This window comes from Scleropages formosus, chromosome 12 (genome assembly GCF_900964775.1).
Source record: "Scleropages formosus chromosome 12, fSclFor1.1, whole genome shotgun sequence".
Lineage (NCBI taxonomy): Eukaryota > Metazoa > Chordata > Actinopteri > Osteoglossiformes > Osteoglossidae > Scleropages > Scleropages formosus.
This window is the reverse complement of record NC_041817.1, coordinates 19,536,508-19,555,752: the sequence shown is the minus strand read 5'-3', so window position 1 is coordinate 19,555,752 and position 19,245 is coordinate 19,536,508. Positions and strand designations below refer to the sequence as shown.

The following is a 19,245-nucleotide window of genomic DNA, read 5'->3' as shown; positions in this document are numbered from 1 at the left end:
ACAAAACAAATTGAGTTTTTTTTCCCTGTATGTTGTTTCGCTGAAATGTTACCATTGTTCTGATTTAATTTGTTTTATGGTTGGCTTAAAAGGCTGAGTGGACCGTTTTTCAGACTGTTTTATAGAATTGTTAATATTTTAAGACTATAAAGCTATGAGACTGTTCCCTGTCTCTGCTATGAAAAAGAAAAAAAAAAAGAAAAACTGATATCCTGTCATTAAATTCAGCCTAGATAAGAATGAATAATAAATAACTAATCTCTTGTAAGAAGTGAAGCAGTGAACTTTAACCATGTCTGCCTTTTAAATGGCAATCTGTAAACAGTGGTGCAATGAAATGTGACTTTATAATGAAAAACATAAAGGTAGAGTTTTGACTTAATTATAAATCCTCCCTTTCCTTGTTCTCACGCCCTCTCTCTCCGTCTCTCTCAAACACTTTCTGTCAGAGACAAATGTTTTAAGACTTTGGGACCTGGCACATACGGCCACTTGCAAGCAATACCCAGGACCATTCATCTGAACCAGATAATAAAGTGCATTCCTTTTCAGTGCCTGGAGGAGTGACCAGTTATCTCGGCTCACTAGCAACACAGTTAATAGATCAGGAAAATCAAATTCAGGTGTTTTGCAACTTATAATCTTGATCTAACTTGATCCAAATCTGAAAGCAAGCATTTTTTTCTTATGTTATGATCAGTTTAGATGACAAACATGAAATAAATCACATCTATGTGTTTATTCTGGTTCATGTTAAACGCTAGATGGAAATTTGCCATAGATTAATGTAATCTGGTGCATTTTATATGATTTTCTTAAGATGTGATGTGAACCATAAATAGAATATACACAGAAATTTGCCAAGCCAAATATGTAAATGTGCTTTAGTTTCAAACTGTGTCAGTTCAAACATACCGTATATCGTGTTTTTCTGGGCTGAGGTTCCTGTATTTTTCAACACCGGACAAAAGAAGGACTTCTGTGTGACAACCTTGTATAACATTTGTATGCATTACAAACGGACTGGGGCAACACAAACTTGATACTTTTAAGGCGGCCACACGTAGAGAAAAATATCTGCCGCACAGCCCAGACGTAGTGCCTTCTCTCTTTCTCGTGTCACATTCATCAAGCTTGAGAGGGCTAACACAACCTGAATAGGATTCCACAAAAGCACAATTTCTCATGACTTGCTGCTGATGAAATCACTGCTAATGACATCTCCTGAGGGCACATTGAAACTGATTCACATGCAGAGACTCAGAATACATGTTTGGTCACGCTTTAACCAGGCAGACCTTGAGGAAGAATATATTGATGCAGTATATAAATGACTGAACTGCACCGGTCAGTAGTGCATGGGCAGATTGCCAGGTCATTGTAAGATGAGTGGCTTTGATTTTCACGCAAATAAATTAATGAAAAACAGTTGAAATGAGACCCAAGTAACAGCCTTTATGTATGCTGAATCCCATTTCAGACGAATTATGCTTACAAATGCAGTAACAACCTTCACTTGATATATTGCATTTCAACAATGTACTGAAGCATAACAGGTTTGATGTGCCTTTTTTAAGTATTCTTACCTTGCTGAGTGTGGAATAAAATGACGAGTAAAATAATGCCCCAATGCATTAAGACTGATTAAATAACAAGCGAAAGTGGATTAATTCAATCAGAAGTATGACTTTTTTTTTGTTTGTTTGTTTTCAAATTATTTATGATTTTCTTGAAAAGGTTTTGTTGAAAAAAAAAAAAAATTCAAGTCAAACCGGAATTTATATCTTACAAGTTCTGTTTTACAGGTAGAGTGCTTTACTGAATCCTAGCGTCAGCTTCAGTTTTACTTCAGTCTCAACATAAAAGAATTTTTGCAATTTGCATTCAATGTGCTTTCAGCTTAAGCACTTTTAAAAGGTCCTTTATTGTGTCTCAGTACTTGAGTTATCAAAGAAACCATGCCTTTAGTTGGATCAGAACTCTGCTCTCCATCAAGAGCAGAGTGTAGGATGAAATAATACAACTGAGAGGTGGAATGAAAATGCAGTAACATTTCTGGTAAAATCAAAAAATGTACCTTGCTCATGTGGTTGTGTTGAAACAATGATCACATGTGGGTACTGGACCAGCGGTACTCACTAATGGTGTGCATGGGTTCCAGTATTCTGGATTCAGCTCGGTCCGGGATCGAAGGTCCAGATATTCAGGATTCAGTTCAGTTCGGGCTCGGGTTAAAGTTCCCTTTATGGAAAATTCAAGAAAATTATGTCAACTTAAAATAAGTATTTTATTCTTTATCATACATAAACAGCTAACGTGAATGTAAGTAAGAGGTAACAATGATCATTCAAACAGCAATATTTAAAAGTCTCTTTTCACGTATCAAAAAAGTATAAACATATACTATTTAAACAAATTCAAAATTCTTACTCTGTTAAATGTTAAACATAAAAATCCAAGAAATGTGTGATTCATTATTATTTTAGAAAAATAAATCATAACCTAGATATAAAATATTTGATTCTACATGAAACAAGCTGAAAAAAAAAAAAAAAAAACTTTTATTGCACACTTTCAGGCATATTACCTGATTTCCTTTTCTGTAATTGAAGAAAGGAATCAGAAAAATATAAATATAGAGACTGAGGTGGTTCATTAAAATCACTTTTATTTTGGGGGTACGATACCTCTGTAACTGCATTATCTTCAGCCAGCCCTCACTCAACTAAATGAATACATTTTCATGAATTCTAACTCCCAGTGCCTTTCAGTACATGCCAAAGAAAAAAAAAAGTTTTCTTCTAAAATCCCATATCTGCTTTATATATAATCCTGGCCTTAATGGCTGGTCTAAATATCAAGTAAATCATTACGCCTGGAGGTGTATGATGTATGCTGTAATTATCTGCTGATTTACAATATCAGAGTGTGTAATGAGGCTGAGCTGCAGAGGGCCCTGGGCATACATCACTGTCTTTTTGTTAAAATGACCAAAACTGTAATGAACTTTGTGGAAATGGCAAAAGGGCCCTGAGTTATACTGTTTCTTCCAAACTATTATTTGCACATTATGGCCTTCATCACTTACTATATCTTCTTCTTTCCGGAAATGTGCCGATAGAAATGAGCATCCTCCCCACTGGGCCAGTGTCTTTAACATGCGGTCAGTTAGCTAGATTGACCAGCATACAGACACTGGCTGAAACTGCCTGTCCCGAGTGGGGTCATGGCAAACCGGAGCCTAACCCGGAACACAGTGTGCAAGGCTTGAGGGGGAGGGGACACACCCAGGACAGGACGCCAGTCCATCGCAAGACACCCCAAGCAAGACCAGAGACTGGGACTTGGCCAAACCCGCTGTGCCACCATGCCCCGCATTCCCCAGCCTTACGTTAATATCTCACTGACCTATGGAGTTTGCAGCCTAATACCAATCTGACATCCAGGAAAAGCCTTGTTTTGAGTTAGGAGAAAAAATAAATCCCAAATGAAAAGTTTCACAATCCAGAGACAATAGACTTTTTGATTACTCTGTTATCTATTTATAGTCTTGCTTCTGATTTGAATTGACTTCTGAAACTTCAAAGTTTTAGAAAAAGAAATAAAGGACAGATACACCCATTTTTTACACTTTTTTTTGGAACAAGAAAGCCACCTACATACATCCTTCAAGCAGGTTGAGGTAATAAAGCAAGCTGCATTCAAGCTGCATCTATTCATTGAAGTGTTTCCAATAAATGGCCAAGCATGTATTTAATTCGAACCATTGTAGGTCCTAATCTTAAGATGGTCGGAAACACCTCTAGAAATTAATGTAGCATCTGCTGCACATCAAAAATAACCTTCTAACATTACTCTTGCATGTGTGTGCTGGACATGGTGTACTGTGTGTAATGGAGTGATTTATCTTTACCACAATACAAATGTATTTCTAATTAAAGAATCTTTTGCTAGAGAGAACAAAACTGTCAAAAAAGTCAGCTGCATTGTTTTCACTGTACATATTTACATGGGAATTAAAATTTACTAGATCCAACAAAGCATTTTGCTTGCATGCACTGTAAGAGAAAGCAAAGTTGTTTTGGAAAAGACCAGGCGTCACCTCCATCGGAACATGTGTTACAAGCAGGAACACGTGTCACCTCTGTGGATACAGAGAAACGTCAACATGTTTAACTGGTGTCACTTAGAAGGTGACACTTTAAAACTTTAATTACTCGTAAATATTTGATGACTATCTTTCATGAATACGGTACAGACAATAATTGTGTTCTTTCAGATCGCGCTGCTTTTAACACTTCACAGTGTCTACATTTTTCATTAGCCTTCCTCCATATTTCAGAAGGGTCTGTTAATACAAAACTAATGTGCACAATGTGTACAGCTTTGAGAAGTAATCAGGCCAGCTTAGCAGGAGAGCCTGACCGTATTGCAGCTCACCTGAACATAATAACTGTTTTCTGCCGCTGGAGCGCTTGGAAGGGCACCGAAACGACAATACTTCCTGTGTGAAGCCGACCAGTCGATTCAATCCCTACCCATAACAACATTTTAACAGTGAGAGAGAAATAATATCCTTGGGGAGGAATTAAAATGGGCCTATATAAACCATTGTACTCTCTGCCTTAATTGCATGGCTACAGCCTGTATTCTGTCAGCTCACTTCTTTTCAGGTAAAGCAGAGCCATTTAAGTGTAAGAGATACTTCGCCTTTGTCCTAAATCACTCACTCCTGTAATGGCCAGCTTCCCATTGTCCGCCAGAATGGAGAGATGTTTATCTTGAGGGGCTAAACCATTATCTCTCACTTCTCTCACGTTGGCAAAATGGCTTGATTTACAGTTATACTTTAAAACAACTTTTTTCTTTTTTCCAGTGTGAACTATAAATGAAAATATATTTTACTGGACAGGTTTACGTTACAGCACTTAAGGAAGATTTTTTTTTTTTTTCCTTGTAGATATCTATAGAACTGAGTTCCAGTGCTTAATAAATGTTGCCATTAATTCAGGGAAAAAATAAAATTAATAAATTGCCCCTACTGTATGTTGGGAATGTGCCAAATTAGTCGTACAAACGTTATTCTCAACACAACATTTGTGAGGTTAACAGATTTAAAACATAAGAAAATTTCAAATAGCAGGTTTTCTACAAATTAGATGGTGTGTTACTTTAAAATAAACAACCCAAACATTTTGTTTTGGACATGAACTTTTAAAAAAAGTAAAAACAAAAACGAAAGAAAAAGCATACTCAGTGTCGTATCAAATGTAAAAAAATCCATGGAACCGACACATGCTGAAACTCTTTCCTCCAAATTAATAATTAATAGAAAACTTTTCTCATCGATTAATTTTTGAATTTCAAATTCACACTTTTCCGATTAAACATATTTAAACGTACTGAAATTCCCAGCTCTGTCATTACTTTTTAAATGCTCTAAAATATTTTCAACATTGCATAAAATCTTAAGTGTGAGACTTTATCATGTTACAGATGGCCATGCAGTGCTGCAAGATTCTCTACTAGGATCCATGTTAGAAACTCTTCAGTCTGCTTTGTCCATCCGCTTGGTCCTCGTTCTTCTTGACTTCTTTGCAGCATTTGTCCTGCTCAAGAGCCACATCTTACTTTCCCCACCGTAATAGCTTAGAGTCAAAGGATTATCACTGAAATGACTTCTTATTTATCAGGAAGACCTAAACTTGTAGCTTGATACGATTGCCTCGGCTGTCACTTAATATCTTTCCACCGGTGTTCCACAGGGCTCACTGTTGGGCCTACATTTCTCCATTTACACTAGCTCCATTGACTATTCCATTGCCATTCTCAGCTTTCCTTATGTAGAGGAAGAGCATGCACAGCTTTTCCTCTTTTTTGTTTGATCAACAGAGATGTATCCCCTTGCACTGCATCATGCCTCTCTGATATTTCCGACTGGATGATTGAGTATCATCTGCAACTCCTTTCTCAGGCTGACATTCTCTATTCTTCACAGTTTTGGGCCAAGTGAGGTAGAGTGAGGTCCTGCTCTCCCTCAAAACTGCTGAATCCCATCCAGAATTCAACAAGGGTCTTTTTCAGACCAGCTTCTATCATAATTACATTATAGTGACCTAAATTTGTACTGCACCATCTGCCAAAAACATTTAAGAATTTTCTATGTGACTTCCATTTCTACAGTCAGATACTATACTTATGCAAGTAATGTTTGCTGGAAAAACTATGGTATCAAACTATGTTGATAGCTGTGTGTCTGCCTCTAAGGTTGGTTGTCTGTTGTTGACTGCACTTTTTCATACCATGAATTGCACATATATGTATCCTTGAGGAAATGCTAAAGAATGTTCTATGATGTACTCTGTAGATATCAAGTTACCAAGATTGCCAGCAATGTACGAATTTTTTAAATAAGGGTGACATCAACTCATGTTTCATGTTTTTCTATGCCAAATTTTTAATGAACTAAAAATGCCATCTTATGTAATTATAGTTTCTTTCTGCTTTTCTCCCAACATTTATAAAACAAATTACAAGCTGGTTAACTATGTAGAGTTATAAAATATTCTGGATAAAAAAAAGGGGAAAAAAAATTATAACGATACTTCATTTTGATCGTGCGTTCATTTTTGGTTTCATTCTGGAGCACGGACTTCGCCACAATGTCATAGGGTTGGTAATTCTGTTGAGAGATGAAGTGACATCTGTGCTGAATCAAAATAATCTAGAGGTCAAGGTGGTTGGAGCAAAGATCACTGCTTGGGAAAGTTTCTTGCTGTTAGTCTGAATTGAATTTTTCTTTTCTGCTGAAGGCCAATGCTGAGAAATGCAATCTTTTAAAGTATGCATTTTGTGAGTTCAATAAAGGCACATTTTAATATAAAATTAAAATGAGCATATTTTGGACAGAATAACCTGTGAAAACCAGAAAATGTAAAATGGTCTACTAGTTAAAAGTCAGCACCAGAGGGTCATGGGTTCAAAGAAAATGTTCCACTTTTTGCTGTAGTCTGAATAGCATAACAGTACGATCCGAATAGCAATTTCTCAACCTGCAAAAGTCCCGTTGGGAACATTAAACAAAGGTTACAAAAAGCTGAAACCTTTCTTGGACTGCATGCCCATCTTTGCCCCATGCCCCATTCCTTGTAAGTGTTTCCATGTTCAGTTTAAGTCCCCAGGGGCTGCTTCTGGGCAGTGTAGGGAAGCCAGGACAACCCAGCTGCCATTCCTCAAAGATGTCTTCTATTTCTAGGCCATTCCAGGGCGCACAGTAAAGCTGCCTGCACTCCAAGCCTAACCCAGAAACAATGAAACAATGCTGTTTGTCCCAAGTTTGGTGGCATGCTCTGTGATAAATCTGGAGCATTTAAATAAGTACTAAACCTGGCGTATTCAGCAAATCGTTATGGTCTGAAAGAACTTTGTTTACATAATGAGTGTCATCTGGAAACATTGTGTGAAAATACTAAGATCTTATTCTAAAAGATTGCATAATTGAATGTTGGAGCTGTTTGCCTAAAACTGAAATTTTCACACTGAAAGGACTTCAGCGAGAATTTCTATACACAAAATCAAAATAAATGCAATAACAGCTACATTATCACAGTATAGGAATGATATTACAGTATGAGTACAATGTGTTCTGAGATTACTAGTTGTATTTCCTACTGCTTGGAAAACAGAAATTCAGCACTGAAATAACTCCATATGCATTAAAAGTATTTAAGGAATATATTCTATTATAACTCTGGTCATATTTGCATTTCTAATATATTTTAGGTTGTTTTCTTGAATATATTTTTCCTTATTATTATTATTATTATTATTATTATTATTATTATTAACAAATGATATCTCATTGAAACGTGTATGTATATTATTTCCATTTTATACCATACAAATCTATTTGGTCTTTGTTCTATTTTAGTGCACATTGTCTTTCAATATCTTTCTTACATGGAAAACATTCAATAGGAAGCACTGGAGGAGCAATATCCTTGATTATTATTATTGTCAACAGAACTGCTCTAACAAACAAAAGGCATCTTGGCATGTTCATTATATTGATAATAATTGGCGGAAGAAGAAACAAAGCGTCACCAGCAGGTCCTTCTGGGTTCTTCCCCTCATCATTCCCCAGCACTGCTTCCTTTCACAGCGACAACCATGTTTTCATAGCACTTGTTACAGACACAATTTTTTCCTCTCACTGCTGTTTGTCTGTGCTGTGTGTTTACTAGTTGGCAAGAAAGGTTTTTCCTTGAAAGATGTTTGCTCTGTAACAACATTATCAATGTCCAAAGCCAACCAATTTCTTTCACCATCAAAATGCTCAATGTCATTATGCCCTATACTCAACAGCTACATAAAACTAAAGACCAGCTAATAAAAAAATGAAAAGCAGGTAAACAAGGAGAGCTGGAACCTTTTTAAAAGCAATACAAGAGATCAAGAAGGGAACTGAAAGTCTCCACTGGAAGATTAATTTTCACCCAGACCACCATCCCCACCCGCAACCCCTCCCTCTTTATCATTGTCAATTAAATTGCCAGTTGGATTTTATTACCCCCTGGAAATGAGAAGGACTGGTGTTAAGATGTTGGCTCTTCTTTTTCCTCTGCCACATATGATGTGCAATTAGCACTTTACTTGTCGATTCAGCCCGCTTATTTTCTGCCTTCATGGCAGAAAAAGCTTCAAGATGTTGCAACACAGGCCGAGATGGAAACTTTATGCTAAGACAGTTGTAAATATTCTTCACTCACGGAAAAAAAAAAAAAAAAAAAAAAAAAAAAAACAGTCCATTATGACTTTAAAAAAAAATCACACAATTCACAATCTATTAGAAGCTATCTTCTGGTACTCTAAAACTTTCATGAAATATCCATTTATTTATTTATTTATTTTATTTTTTATTTTAGTTGAATTTACAGACTTAATTATTAATAAAGTTTCAGTTCACGTTTTGGCTCAAGGACAGAAGTCCTGTATATTTACGTGATAATTTGTAACAAATTCTAATATGCTGATGACATTTTACACTGCTTGAGAGATCCCGTAAGGATGTGTATCAGACACGAACACCTCCTGCCCTTGAAACACTTACTGCAATATCAGGTCGAATTTACTAGAATCATTATCACTATATTTCCTAAACAAGTAATAACCAGCCAAGCACAGCATGAAGCTTTATTGTTTGATTTAAAAGTAAGTGTCTAGTAATCATTTTACATTAAATTCTGAGCATTTCTTTCTTTCTTTTTATTTGTCTTACTTTCTAAAAGCTAACTAAATGTAAAAGCTCTATATTCAGCTTTAGTGCGGTAAATGTCACAGTGAAAGTGTGCAGCAAATTTCCAGCAGTTGTCCAGCAAAAGCACTTATTAGTTAGTAAATGGACCTAAAAATAGATACAATGGAGAATTAAATGTTCTTTCTGTTTTTAAGCCAGTTACACTTAATGTAAACTTTCTGAGAATTGTTCTAGATAATAAAGCTATGCATAAATTCAACAGAGACCATAGATTTTTTCTGTAATTTTTTTCAAAACTTTACAAAATGTACATAGTTGTTTGTTTGCACCATTTTATGATATGCATTTTCTTTGAACCTCCATCGACAGCTTCTAGCTCTGACCGTCTTGATGCATTCAGTCACCCCCTGCCTTCACCTCCGCTTTTATTGCCACAAAGTCTTCCCGGTGGAATTATTATTCTGAAAGACTGCGACAAATGGGTCAAAGTCCAACAACATTTTAAATCACTGCAATAGCTTACCAACAGTCCTTTATTTCTCACCAAAAGGACCACCTGTTACCAATAACAGTTATATTCTACATAAACAGTGTCAAAACTTTAGATTTATAGCCCGGGTATGTAAAACTGTAGAGTAAGTTTGATACTTTACAGAGCTCAGACACAATGAGTTCCATCATATTATTGTTGCAACTACACACACACACTGGCTGAAGCTGCTTGTCGCGGTGAGCCGGAGCCTAACCCGGCAACACAGGGTGCAAGACTGGAGGGGGAGGGGACACACCGAGGATGGGATGCCAGGCCATCGCAAGGCAACCCAAGCAGGACTCAAACCCCAGACCCGCCAGAGAAGGGGTTTACTGTGCTTACCGCTGCACCCCTGTGCCCCCCATCAAATGAAATAAGAATAATTAATTAATTTAAATAAATTGATATCAGTGCAAAGAACTGTAATGAATCATTACTCTCGAGAAGCACTAATAGTGTGGTTTTAGGAGTCTCTGTTCAAGCTTGTGGGACTCCTGGGTGGCATGGTGAACAGTAAAAACCTTTCGCACTTTAGAAGGCAAAATGGTCACACCAGCCGAGACAGAGATTGAAAAAATGAAGGAATATTAATGCAGTGATCATTTAAAGAGACAGGTTTTGGTCTCACCTTCAGTCCAAAGGCGTGTTTCATGTAAACTAGTGTCTCTAGCTTGCCCTTTATGTATGTTTATGAAGAATGCAATAAACCTCAGCCTGTCCAGGGTGTATTCTGCCTCTCACCCTATGTTTCCAGGATAGGCTCTGGTCCACTTTGACCCTGCATTAGGATAGACAGCTATTGATAGTGGCAGAAGAACGAAAACGTTTTGTTTCGTTATAATAACCATGCTAATGAACTCTATCACAGATACTGCTTTTGATTCATAAAATCAGAAATATGCCACATTCACCCAAGAGTAAGAAGTAAATATCTGAAGCATGGATGCTGAATTCAGAGGTTTGTTTTTCGACAAAGGAAACACACCGAAACCAATATCACTGAGAGTCTGCGTAAATACTCTGTGACCTGGATTCAACGCTCTTCGATCAAAAGTATTCCCTCCAGTCAAACTCAAATGAGACCGAAACATGGTGCACCAAAGATGACACTTCTCAGCCCTCATTTCTATGTCTTGTCCTGCACACTTGTCAGTCAGAGCATCCAAAGCTGTGACTGAATCACAACATCCAACACACCAATGACAGTCAGGGAGCTGATGTTTAAATCCATCAGGAATAAAAATACTCAAGTGTAGGGTCCTATGTGGGAGGGAGTGGAGCTTAAATTTGCGTTAGGATAAGAACAAATTTGTACATAGGCTAAGAAGAACTCCTTGTTTCTACTGTTTGTTGTGATGGGTCTTTGATCTTCAGATCTTTTAAGTTGTATTGATTTCAACTATATGTTTGCCAAAAATCTTGCCACTGCAAAAACTATCAGCATGGCACTCATCAAGAAAACAATATTCGTCTTAGTCTTTACATTGTCAAGAAGATGGAATGCTTCTTGAGGATCTTATGAAAGCTTTTAACTTGAAGGGCACAACTCAAAGAGTATAAAAACCATCCTGTAAGAGATTGCCATCCCTCTTGGGCAAGTTTCATAACAACTGCATCTAAACCAAAGCAGGACTGTAGATCTTAGTGCTGTTGATCTGTCCTCTTGGCCTTTACATTCGTCTGTTTGCAGAATAACCACAAATTAGCCAGCTTTTCCAAGAGAGATGTTTACAGATCCGCTGTGATGATGGCACATAGTCCAACAGCCATGAACAAGGTGTTAATGAGCTGTTACACTGTGAGGTGAAAGGTAGTGTGATGTCTGGACAGAAAAAGTAGTGCACACCGCAATTAGTGTATTTCCCTATTCTTGAGTCATCTTCAGACAAATTTCTTCTTCTTCTTCTTCTTAGCATTATTATTATTATTATTATTATTATTATTATTATTATTATTATTATTATTATTATTTATTATTATTATTACGGCTGAGTGCAACAGGTAGTACTTGGGTTTGGACACGGGTTGAAATCCTACTTAGTCTGTGTGGAGTTTGCATGTCCTCCACTGTCTCTGTGTGTTTCCTCCTACAGTCCAAAAACGTATTTTAGTTGGAACTGTGGCACTAAATTGCCCTTAATGTGTGTATGTGTGAAGGGGGTGCGGTGGCGCAGTGGGTTGGACCGCAGTCCTGCTCTCCGGTGGGTCTGGGGTTCGAGTCCCGCTTGGGGTGCCTTGTGACGGACTGGCGTCCTGTCCTGGGTATGTCCCCTCCCCCTCCGGCCTTACGCCCTGTGTTGCCGGGTAGGCTCCGGTTCCCCGTGACCCCGTATGGGACAAGCGGTTCTGAAAATGTGTGTGTGTGTGTGTGTGTGTATGTGTGAGTGATTGAGAGCGTGTCTGACTGGCCTGTAAAACGACTGGATTGTACCTTATGTCACACATTGTACTTCTTCTGTATCTACCAACCTTGCACTTAAGTAGTTGATTTTTTTCTTCTTCTTCTTCTTCTTATTGTTATTATTATTATTATTATTATTATTATTATTATTATATGTTGTTCTACTTCTTGTTGTTGAGAATAACTTGAAAATATCAAAGCTGATTCTTTATTTTCATTAGTTTGCTGTTTTAAGTACAAAATTGTTCTTACTTAAATAACTATGTGGTTGCTTAACACAAGTTTTACACCTATATCTGTTTATACAGTCAGGCATTTACAGGTGCAATTCATCTTAAGATACCCATGATATCGACCTGGAACATTTAAGATCCAATCAAGGTCTGTTACTACTTGTTTTGAAATGTGACCCTTGAAAGTACCCATTTACTACATAATGAGCACACTACCGCAAACACTGGACACAAAGACAAAATAAAAGTCGCAGGAGATAGAAACACAGCTCCTATACAGACCTTCACTGAGTGTTTCAAAGGTAACAGGTAACACTCACAAACACCAAAGAATGAATCTTATGAAGTAGCATCTTCATATGAGCATTAGTTTTAAATATACCTTTATTTCCATGCAGTGATGATGTTGATTTATATAACTCTATGAAATAAATGTGATTGCTGAACTTTCAAGGGTCTGCTAAAATCTGTTTAAGATATATCGTGATTAAGGTCAGCAAATACTTTCTTTGTTATAAGGATTTCTCTGTAAACGTACCTTTCCGCTCTGTATCTGTCTATCATACAAACCGACTCTATCTTATTGCTGTCTATTAGTAATAGAATTATAAATTTGTTTACAGCGGAAATTAGCCCTTTCCAACACCCCCTCTCCTGATGTGGTGAAACTGGTGTGGTCCCAGATGCTGGCGATTACTCATGCAACACACACACAACCATACACCACACACTTGCAATTTGTAAGGAATTAAATGTTTCACTCTGCGCTATATTGAGAAATAGTGTGATTTTTATAATTAGTCTTTCAAACTGTGTCTCTGGCAGTGTGTGCGAGGGAACAAGTCCGTCTGTCCCTATGTTACACTCTGAGATGGTGATTAATTATTCAGATTCTGTTTGTGTAAGTGCATTTCTTCCACCTCCCGAGGGGTGGTTGCGTTTTTTGTGTGTGTGTTCTCTTCCCTTATATTACAGTACAATACTGTGGGCCTCCAATTTGACTAAACAATACAGTGCTTTACCATATATTTCTCATTAGTTTTTTTTTTTTTACGTATTTTTTGTCCCAGGAGGGATTTTAGAGAACCCAAATAATTCACATGTTTTTACACTTTAAAAATGTATATATTTCTGTTGAGGACAGCAACCTCAAATATACACGTGAAAGGACTGCATGAAACAATTGCATTTATGGTCGGTGTAGCGCGTCACTGCAGTGTACTTCTCCCTCCCTAACAAATGCCGTTTAGATTGTTTCTGCACAGCTTCAGGTGTCAAACGCAACTCTTAAATTATGGAGGCACTGAGTGGCAGGTGCGATACATTTATTGCTTTTTCTATTGACATGGAAACATTTTAAACCTTATTTGAACGAATGATAAGAGTGGCTATTCAAACATGAATATGCTGAAGTAATTCACTTGTGAGTAGCCACTCATATATAAATACCTATTACTGGGAAATCGCTATAACATACATCTTTTAACTTGATGCATATTGTTTTATCAATGAGTGTGAGTATGCAGTCAACAATAAATGTAATTTCCCAGATCCAGATTTTGTAAACATGCAATAAAACAAAAACTGGATAAAGCCGTACTTTTTTCAGTAAAATATTTACAGTCATGTCTTATTCCAGTCATACAATGCTTTGATGTTGAAAAATACAAACTTTTTCCTTGTCCCAGAATGCTGTAATATTTTATTTAAAAAAAAAAAAACAATTTTATTTGCACATTAGATACTTAACTCTAGAGAGTTGTGAAGCAGGGAAAGATACAGTCTTTCCAAAGCAATCCATGTTTATGGTTATAGATAGTGACACCTTCATCCTGGATTCAGCCAAGGTGCAATTTTAAATTAGGTCCCAAACCATAATACATTAATTAGGAATTAGATGTAATTGCTGTGGGATCCCCTAGTGTCAGGTCTTATTGACTGAGTGCTGGGTGCTAAATTCATAACCAACAAATACAGAACAAGTGAAAAAAATGCCAAGGCCCATAAGATTTGATGCAATATACCATGTTGTGTTTGCAGAAGTTAGTTATATACATTTTGCTATAAGGATAAAGTCACTGCATAGAAAATAAGCTTATTGCATTGTCATATAATAGAAAAATACGGACATCTAAACTGATCTTTCTACACAACGGGAACACTTGCAGATATCAGAGGTCATTCAATTGATAAAATTACCAGTTGCAGCACATGATCTCCCAATTGCTAAAAATACAAGCAGAAAAAATACACAAATGTAAACATACTTATGAGATTGGATTTTCATAGAAAGTCGTATCTCAGTAATGACATGGATACATAATTTATCATAAAAATTATGATCAAACAGCCATGCGTTATTTCCCAGTGAATAGACTGTTATTAACATAAATGTGTACGTTTCTAAGAAGAATACTAACAGAAAATTAAAGCATTTTAACTGGTATTTCTCCTCGAACAGTGCAAAAAATAAAAATATACAGTAGGTGCAAACAACGAGCACACCGACACACAGAACCCCGTGATGCAGGTTCTGCTGTATCTTATTGCAGAATCAAGACACTCAGATCCGATAAATATCTTTCCTAAAAATCAGATTAGACGACTCTTATCCATGTGATAAAGAGAAGAGGGCTGTGAAAGAACAAGGGGTTTACTGTGCTTACTGCTGTGTGTAGTCACAAATCACAGCTGTCACTGTAACCAGTAATCCTTTAATCCATATGTATGGCATTCTTGTTTCAATTAATTAAGGTGTAAGTATCAATACAGTCCTACTGTGTATGACTTGCTTGCTGTTTGTTTTGTATTTATATTATGGCCTGTCTTAAACAGATCTGTTTGCTTCTTCATATCTGACCTCTTTATAACACCTACCCTGGTGTGTTTTGATACCTCCAAAGGTTTTTATTTCTTTTGCTTGTACAAAAAGCTTAAGCTTACTTCTTCTCCCCACAGATACCTATTTGATGTGAGTACCATCTAACCTACCTTATCAACAGATCCTCCCAGCTTTTTACAAAGACCAAAATAGAAACTTGCCATGAAAGTCAAGATGTTTCAGATAAATTATATTAGGAGTTAAATATTTAGTAATATTTTCATTCTGAAATTCAGGAAGTTATATAATATTTATGTCTCATGATGTCTGATGTAAAGTATCACAAAGAGAATAAATTTGCAACTATCTGTACAAACGTATGCTCCAACCATGTTTTTTGTAGGATGCATTTTTGTTCCTTTACCCTGCCTGTAAACGTGAAATTAAAAAATAAATAAATAAATAAAATGCCAAAATTTTTCAGATTGTAAACTCCATTATAAATCGGTTCAGTGTTCTGGTGACTTTGGAAATATATTATCTTTATTTATCTTTATTTCTTTTAAATGATCATAGATAGATAGATAGATAGATAGATAGATAATTTTCTGGTCTACTGTGCAACCTTTTCAATAACCATTACTATGTAAAACTGAATATGCTAGAAATAATTCCCAGAGTGAAATGGTAGTCAGTGCATTGTGAAAACAGACTGTAGGAATGAGTGGTCACATTGAATACAGCATTTGTGAAGGCAGTATGTCCAGGTGAGCAGGCTACACACACACACACACACACACACACACACACACACACACACACACACACAAGCACACACACAGACTTGGAGTGGCCAAAGGATGACACGGCAGGGAGGGACGGTTCAACCCTTTTGCCGCCTCCTTTGACCATCTGCTGCACAGCAAGCCATTCCGTCCCCAAGGTTAATCTGCAGCCCGACGCTCTCTTAGTCCCCCTTAACCCAGGCAGGCGGAATCAGATACAATGTTTAAGAAACAGTTATCCTCCATAAATGCGTGCAGGGAGAGGACGTTTTGACAGACATGGCGGAGGTCAGAGCATGCGCGCCACACTGGTGAATTATTGAGAGGGGAGAGAAATGTTTTGCTCAGCACTCTGACACACCATGGCAATCCGACATTCTGACACATGCCCCTATTCTTCAGATTTGAGCTGAGGCGACCCAATTGCACAAGAAAGTGGCTGCAGTACAGCATGCCGGCAAAGTAATTGGACCTGTGACCTGAAGGTTGAAGGCCCGAATCATGGCGGAGGAGGTGTGCAAAGGTGGGGGGGGGGGGGGGGGGGGTCACCCTAGAGAAAAGTACTTAACCTGAATAGCTTCTGTAAATATCCACCTAAGCAAACTGAAAAAAGTGTGGAACGCATACTTTCGAAGTTTACTGTGATACCGGCGCCTGCTTACAAACTATGGATCAATGCACATGAAAGTGTGAGTAAAGTTTTTTTTTTTTTTTTTTGTGGGGGCGGCATTTTGGTTAATAAGTTTAATTAAATGAGCTGGTGTGACTTCCCCGCTTTTCTGTAGCAATTTCCATGTGTTGGATATAAGACATTGGACGCTTCTGAGTTGCCTCCCTTTCACTGTTCTGTCCGTCCAAGTGCGGCTCTGATGCAGAGAACGTTTGGCCGGTATTAGAGAAAGCCTGCTAAGATTCATATTAAGCTGTTTGGCTCTTTTTCTAAGTACATATCATGAGAGACATTTCCATTCTGAGCTACGCTGTTCGACAGGGACAGTCGGTTCCTTAACAGAGCACATAAACACCGGCAGATTTATACGGCTGAACCCTGGTTTTACCCAGGAGCTCGGAACAGTTCCAAGTCCAAATGGCTACGCTGACATCGCACTCCCAAGGCTCCGTTTCCATCGACTCTTCTGCCAAACGTTCGGCATACGAGACTAAATGAGCACATGGCTAGGAGGTAAAACAACGGCCCTATTAGGATTCCTCGAGTCCTTCCTTCTTCAGCCCCTGTGTCCGTCAACAGTTCTCTCACGTTCAGGAGCGTTTCTGCGCAAACCCAGCCGCTTGCAAAGGGACGCCTCTCACGGCACCCCAGCGCGCAGTATTCCTGAGACATGCTAATTCCTCTTCTTGTGAGCACATCACTGCTCAGCCCTGCTTCCTGTCACCCAGCAAACCTCCCTTGACATTGAGATGAAGGAACTCTGCTGTGAAGGGACGCCTCCCACTTAATATTCTTTCCAAGCCAATTACAGCTGAGGGAGATTGTTCCAGATTGATTTCTTTTACACTGGATATCACTGTGGTCAGTGGCGGTCTCCATTCCTTAAAACTGATGTTGACATCAGTTAGACCACTGGAATTGATACATTAAATCTGAAGTTGCCTATTGCAATCTGCAGAATGAGAAATGATGCGGGGTTTATCTTTCTTAATTAGCGAGTTTTTGGTTTTGGAGCTCAGAGGCGCTGGAGGATTTCTTTATTCCTAGTTTCATGGCTCAGCAGTGATTTCAGTCATGACTTATATTAAGGTACAACATCCTTGCACCCTTTGGATCTCTCCTTAAAAAAGTTAACTGTTTTGTCCGTAATAAGTTCTGAAATTATCAGTTTGAAAAGTTCCAATTAGCCAGTTGTTCACAAGTTAACATATGACTCATATAATTAATGTCTTCTCTGATATATGCTTGAAGAACTGTACTTCTTTGTGTAATATCATGTAATGGGCAATTCTGTTTGAAGTAAGTATGCACGGATTTTGTTTTTTTATTTTTTTCTTTCCTGTCACGCATACAAATTCTTATAGTCAGAGTATAAAGTGTCTCTCTATCCTGATATTGCTACTTCCTTCAGAGAAACCTTATGATTTAGTTATTTATATCTTGTTATGAGCTGTTTTTCTTTGTCATAGGTGTTCATTTTGGATGAAGCACTCTCTTGTGTGTGTGCCATGCCATGCATCCACCTCTCCTCATGTGGGAACCCTGTGATCGGAGCCCGGAGACACATTCGCATTTACGCTCCGATTTTCACACAACAGTGCTCCTTTAGAGACGTGCCCATTAATGGGAATGCGGGTTCCACAAAGGGGTCACAAGGCTCATAGGCCTGGCTTTTGCAAAAACCCGCCTTCCCTGGGGGTAATAGCCCTAGGGCCAAATGCGTTCACAATTCTGCTGCTCTCTCCGGCCACCCAGTCTCGGCCAGGGCTTACTTTGGCATTCCGCATCTGGAGCCTCACACGGCAAGTAATGCAGCCTTTCTCCTATCTAATGGATAGGCTGTCTACCGATGTATTGCCATTAGACATGACCAAGATTTTATTGTGGATTGTTTTTGCAATCCACATCCCCTAAGCAAAATGAATCCCTTTTTTTGAGCCCCAAAGCCCAAACTCCTCAGCATCAACAAGGGTGGGGGGCAAGGCAGGGAAGCAAAGAAATGATGGCTGTGAGCATGTTTACCACTATCACAGACATAATAACCTAAACGCAGGCAGCAGAGGGAAGGAAGTCCTAGATTCTCAGATTGTGGCTAGATAGGAGAAACCAATTTCCCCTCTACCTAAATCAACTTACTTGCAGTCAGATCAGAGGTGGGACAAAATCATTTCATCTAAATATGAAGGCAAATATTCACTTCTCCATATATCTGAGCTCTGATAAGCAACCAAGGTTCTTTACAGAATTGTTTTGATTCAGACAAAACCAAACTATATTGCAGAAACAGCCTGCCGGGGAGTTTTTAAACCTTATAATGTGCTATACCCATGGCAATAAAACAATAGACAAGCCATATATAATGCATGTGCTAAATATTCCCTAGCGCTGCACCTCTGTGCCAGACTGTTCCCCCAAGCAGATTTATCATACCCTTATTTACCGGGGTAACAAACACACTGATTCAACACTAGTCGCAACAAGGTGCACGAAATATCAATGCTTCAAGAACAAAGATGCAGACCCTTTTTTAATTTATTCCATACACTG

General features: G+C 38.0%; 1 protein-coding gene across 4 annotated transcripts in view; it reads right to left on the bottom strand.

Moving 5' to 3' along the window:
- Positions 1 to 19,245, bottom strand: part of pcdh9 (protocadherin 9) — a 135,630-nt gene that overhangs the window by 104,327 nt on the left and 12,058 nt on the right. For 2 of the 4 annotated variants that reach the window (XM_018745895.2, XM_018745913.2), the window contains exon 3: positions 2,140 to 2,241. The exons of the other annotated variants lie outside the window; for them this stretch is intronic. In XM_018745895.2, the coding sequence (XP_018601411.1) occupies positions 2,140 to 2,241 (102 nt within the window). The remainder of the gene's footprint in view (positions 1 to 2,139; positions 2,242 to 19,245) is intronic. 4 annotated transcript variants of the gene reach the window in all.